The 3611-nt window shown below is 37.8% G+C and overlaps 1 protein-coding gene across 1 annotated transcript in view; it reads right to left on the reverse strand.

Moving 5' to 3' along the window:
• Positions 1-3611, reverse strand: part of LOC107648676 — a 23456-nt gene that overhangs the window by 1126 nt on the left and 18719 nt on the right. The window contains exons 2-6 of the mRNA XM_016352487.2: positions 2270-2848; positions 1566-1754; positions 1180-1419; positions 859-1076; positions 498-752 (exon numbers count right to left, since the gene is read on the reverse strand). Coding sequence (XP_016207973.1) covers positions 498-752; positions 859-1076; positions 1180-1419; positions 1566-1754; positions 2270-2687 — 1320 coding nt within the window. The 5' untranslated portion in view covers positions 2688-2848. The remainder of the gene's footprint in view (positions 1-497; positions 753-858; positions 1077-1179; positions 1420-1565; positions 1755-2269; positions 2849-3611) is intronic.

Below are 3611 nucleotides of genomic sequence, written 5' to 3' on the forward strand. Positions count from 1 at the left end.
AGCTTTTAAAAAAAGAAGAAATTATAACAAATAAACAAAATGTTTTTTTCTAATAGTTTTACTTTTACTATTAAAAATTTAACAAATACGCTAAAAAAATAAAAAAAATCATTGAAAAAAGATTTTTTAGATTTTTTTCAACAACTTAATGACACACAAACAAGCTTATAGTATCCTCTGATGTCTCTTTCCATTAAATTATGATTATTATTTTTTATCGGAATAATAAATATAAAAGTAAAGTTGGAATAAAATAAGTATCGAAAGCATCATTAAATAATCCTGAGCAACATATTTATAGCTAAAAAGACACTTATTTTGACCACCAAAAGACTTGGTTGATCAAAACTCAATTTTGAGGTACTGGTCATGCATAATGAAATAACGTTGAATACCATAGTTTACTGATAAGAAGATCAAGTTCCTGATATATAACAGAAATGTAGAACATGATAGCAGCAATAGCCAATGAAGGTTATGACTTGTGAGTATCAAACCTGCCATATGTGTATAAGGCCAGGAAATCCTTCTAACTCACATTCTGCCTGACTGTACATGGACTTCAACCAAAGAAGTAAACTTCTTGTTTGACACTTCCTCTGCACACGAAGTTCTTCTATGCCAAAACCCCATTTCGATACCTGAAGAATAACTTCCTCTATAAATGGCTGCACACTTCCCTGACGAACCGACTCCTCCACATCACGCTGCCAAAATTCTTCAAATTCTGGTTCTTCAATCAAAATCTCATCCTGAACATATGAAAAAGATCATGACAGAAATCCATTTCATTACACTGCAGCTTAAAGTCAATGCTCAATAATATTTGATCATGATCTAATGTTATCACACAATCACCTTCTTTCCTAATGAATAATATAGCTGCTTATCAATTTGATCATGATTTTCCGGCAAGAAGTTCTTCTTGTAGAAAAAAGAGAGAAGTTTCGGAAACCTATGAGCCAATATATACATAAATTTCCTCTTTGGCAGCCACTTCACCCAAGTTCTTTTCATCTCGTCTTTAACCATGCCAGGTTCATATGGATTAATCATAGGAGCTAGCATCACTGCACCTGCAATCTCAGGTAAGACCATAAATCACATTATTAGATGACAAATGTATGAGGAGCACTATAAAGGTGACCAGACACTATACACTTTATCAAGGCTAACAACCTGCGATTCTGTCAGGAATATATCTGAGTGATGCCCAGGCATGAACACATCCGCTTGAATGACATAGCACCCAGAACTTATCAGTAACATTGGCAGCATTGGCTAAATGTAACATGTCAGTGGCTGATGAATTGAGACTTCTGGTGGGATGAGGGTCACTTTCCCCAAAACCAGGAAGATCATATGTGACCAAACGGACACCGTAATCTTCAAGCAATGATGCTTTAACCCCAGGTATACCTTGCATAGGTAGGGAGCAAGACAATAGAACATAACAAAAGATTAGAACTCTAATTGGCAGTGTATGCTGTTGATAAGAAGATGCATGAAATACAATTGAAGCCCTTTTCTCTGATTATTAAGAAAAACTAAATTACTTCTTATACCTGCTAATCGAGATGAAAGTAAAGAATGTGGAGCAACAAGAGAAAATCTAGCTCTGCCAGCTGAAACACCTTGCTCATAATAAGACATGTTTCTACCGTCTGGAAGTAATATGCGTCTAGCACTGGGAGGGTGTGTGCGAACCTTCATCACCTCGGTTAGAGCATCATGATTGGGATCTACACTTATAGCTGCAAATAACTTGCATAAAGTTAGTAAATCCTGTAAGAGATTAATTTAATAAATTACAGAACTTGTTCCAAAATCTGATAGAATAGAATGTACACGAGGATTGATTGACTGCAATGGCATAGATATAGAAAATCAATTATAGGCGAACACGCAAGTTCACTGAGGCATGGATAGTCAACGATCCTTTGATTCCTTTCCAGAAGTAACCAATGATCCCATTGCAACAAGTTTCAAACTATGATGCATGGCGTTGTAACTGATAACTAACAACACTGAACAATTTTACTAAGAGTCCCGCTAGGGAGACAATTATATCATTCCGATCATCCTTCTAATTCCTAATAAAGTAAAAGTCAAATACACCATGAAATGAATAATATAAAAACTTAAAAAGTAATTAAAAATTATTTAAAAATTAGAAGGGTATTCTATAAATTGTTCTCGGAAACAAATTCATCAGAACCGTGGAAATCCAATAGAAATATATGAGATGGAATTAGAATAAGAAACGAACCTGCGAGGGCAAGAACAAAAACGAAGACGACGATGGACCAGGCATGGAAGGGATCGCGATCCTCGGGCAAGAAATCGTTGAGGAAACTCAACCTCTTTGATACCTTAGCGCAAGGCAGTGCGAAGTTTCTGAAAAGGAAGGAATCTTCGTTGAGAAAGTTCTGCCGCAGTATGTCCCTGCATCCCCTACCTAACTCCATCAGTATCTCACACCATGCCATCAAGAACCCCATCGCCTGCTCCTTCAAGCTCTCCTCCCCCTCCGCCACCACCACTGGCTCCTCCACGCTCGGCGGAGGCGGCGCGTACACCGATCTCCTCACCTCAAACGTCGTGGAAGACGAGAAACCGACCGGATCGTCGTCCATGAGACTCGCTAGCTCATCGCTCCACGAATTCGTCACTCTCATTTCCGCCATTAATTATTTATTTCCCACTCACACTCACTCACTGGAAGCAGAGTTTCATAACTCGTGAAACGGTTTATGACATCACAAAATGAATTGCAGTGGAGATAATGATGGTGATAGAACACGAATCATTCGATTAACTGCTACTCTCTCTCTCTCTCTCTCTCTCTCTCGGATGCGTGATCTGGAAGCGAAGTGTTGAATAAAAACAAAAGGAAAAGATTAAAAAGAAGAGGGAGATAGGAATAGTAGTACCAAGTCTAACAAACCAAATAAAGAAAGAAGGAAAATGCAAAAAGTAAGTATGGAATGGAATGTGGAGTGGGTAGTGGTAACTCTGTGTTATTCTGACAGTGGTGAGACATGTGCCCCAGTGAAAATCACAAGGCCTATGCGAAGTGTTAGCATTTTCCTTGATTTTCTACTGCTACTATGGTAAATTGGTTACTGTTTGGTTTGCCAAGCAAGAGAGAGTCAACTAAGACGGTCAAGGAAAAATAGAATAATAAAAGGGTGACCTATTCCACTATTCCATTACAGATGACAAGGAATTTTGTAAGCAGCAACAATTTTGTTTAGTCTTTCCATTAAAGGTATTTGTCTCAAATTTTGATTTATGTAAACTTTTTTAGTTCATAGAAAAAGGAGAGAGGTTTATTATATTTGAATTAACAAAATCTCATTAAATAATTCAGAGGGAGCAAATGTATTGTACTAGGAAGTGGAAAGGAGGGAGGGAAGGAGATTTGGTGGGCAGCTGGGGGCGGGCCAATTGTTTAGTGGGGACAGTTGTCGGTGGCAGTGTCAGATAATCAGCATTTCAGCATCACATGTGATGAGTTGCCTGGATCAATTCAATGTCATCGGGATCTTTTCTTTCTCGTCAATCTTCTCATGTGCTCATCTCCCATTATTTTTATTATTAGATAATTG

This window comes from Arachis ipaensis, chromosome B06 (assembly GCF_000816755.2).
Source record: "Arachis ipaensis cultivar K30076 chromosome B06, Araip1.1, whole genome shotgun sequence".
In the NCBI taxonomy this organism is placed as follows: domain Eukaryota; kingdom Viridiplantae; phylum Streptophyta; class Magnoliopsida; order Fabales; family Fabaceae; genus Arachis; species Arachis ipaensis.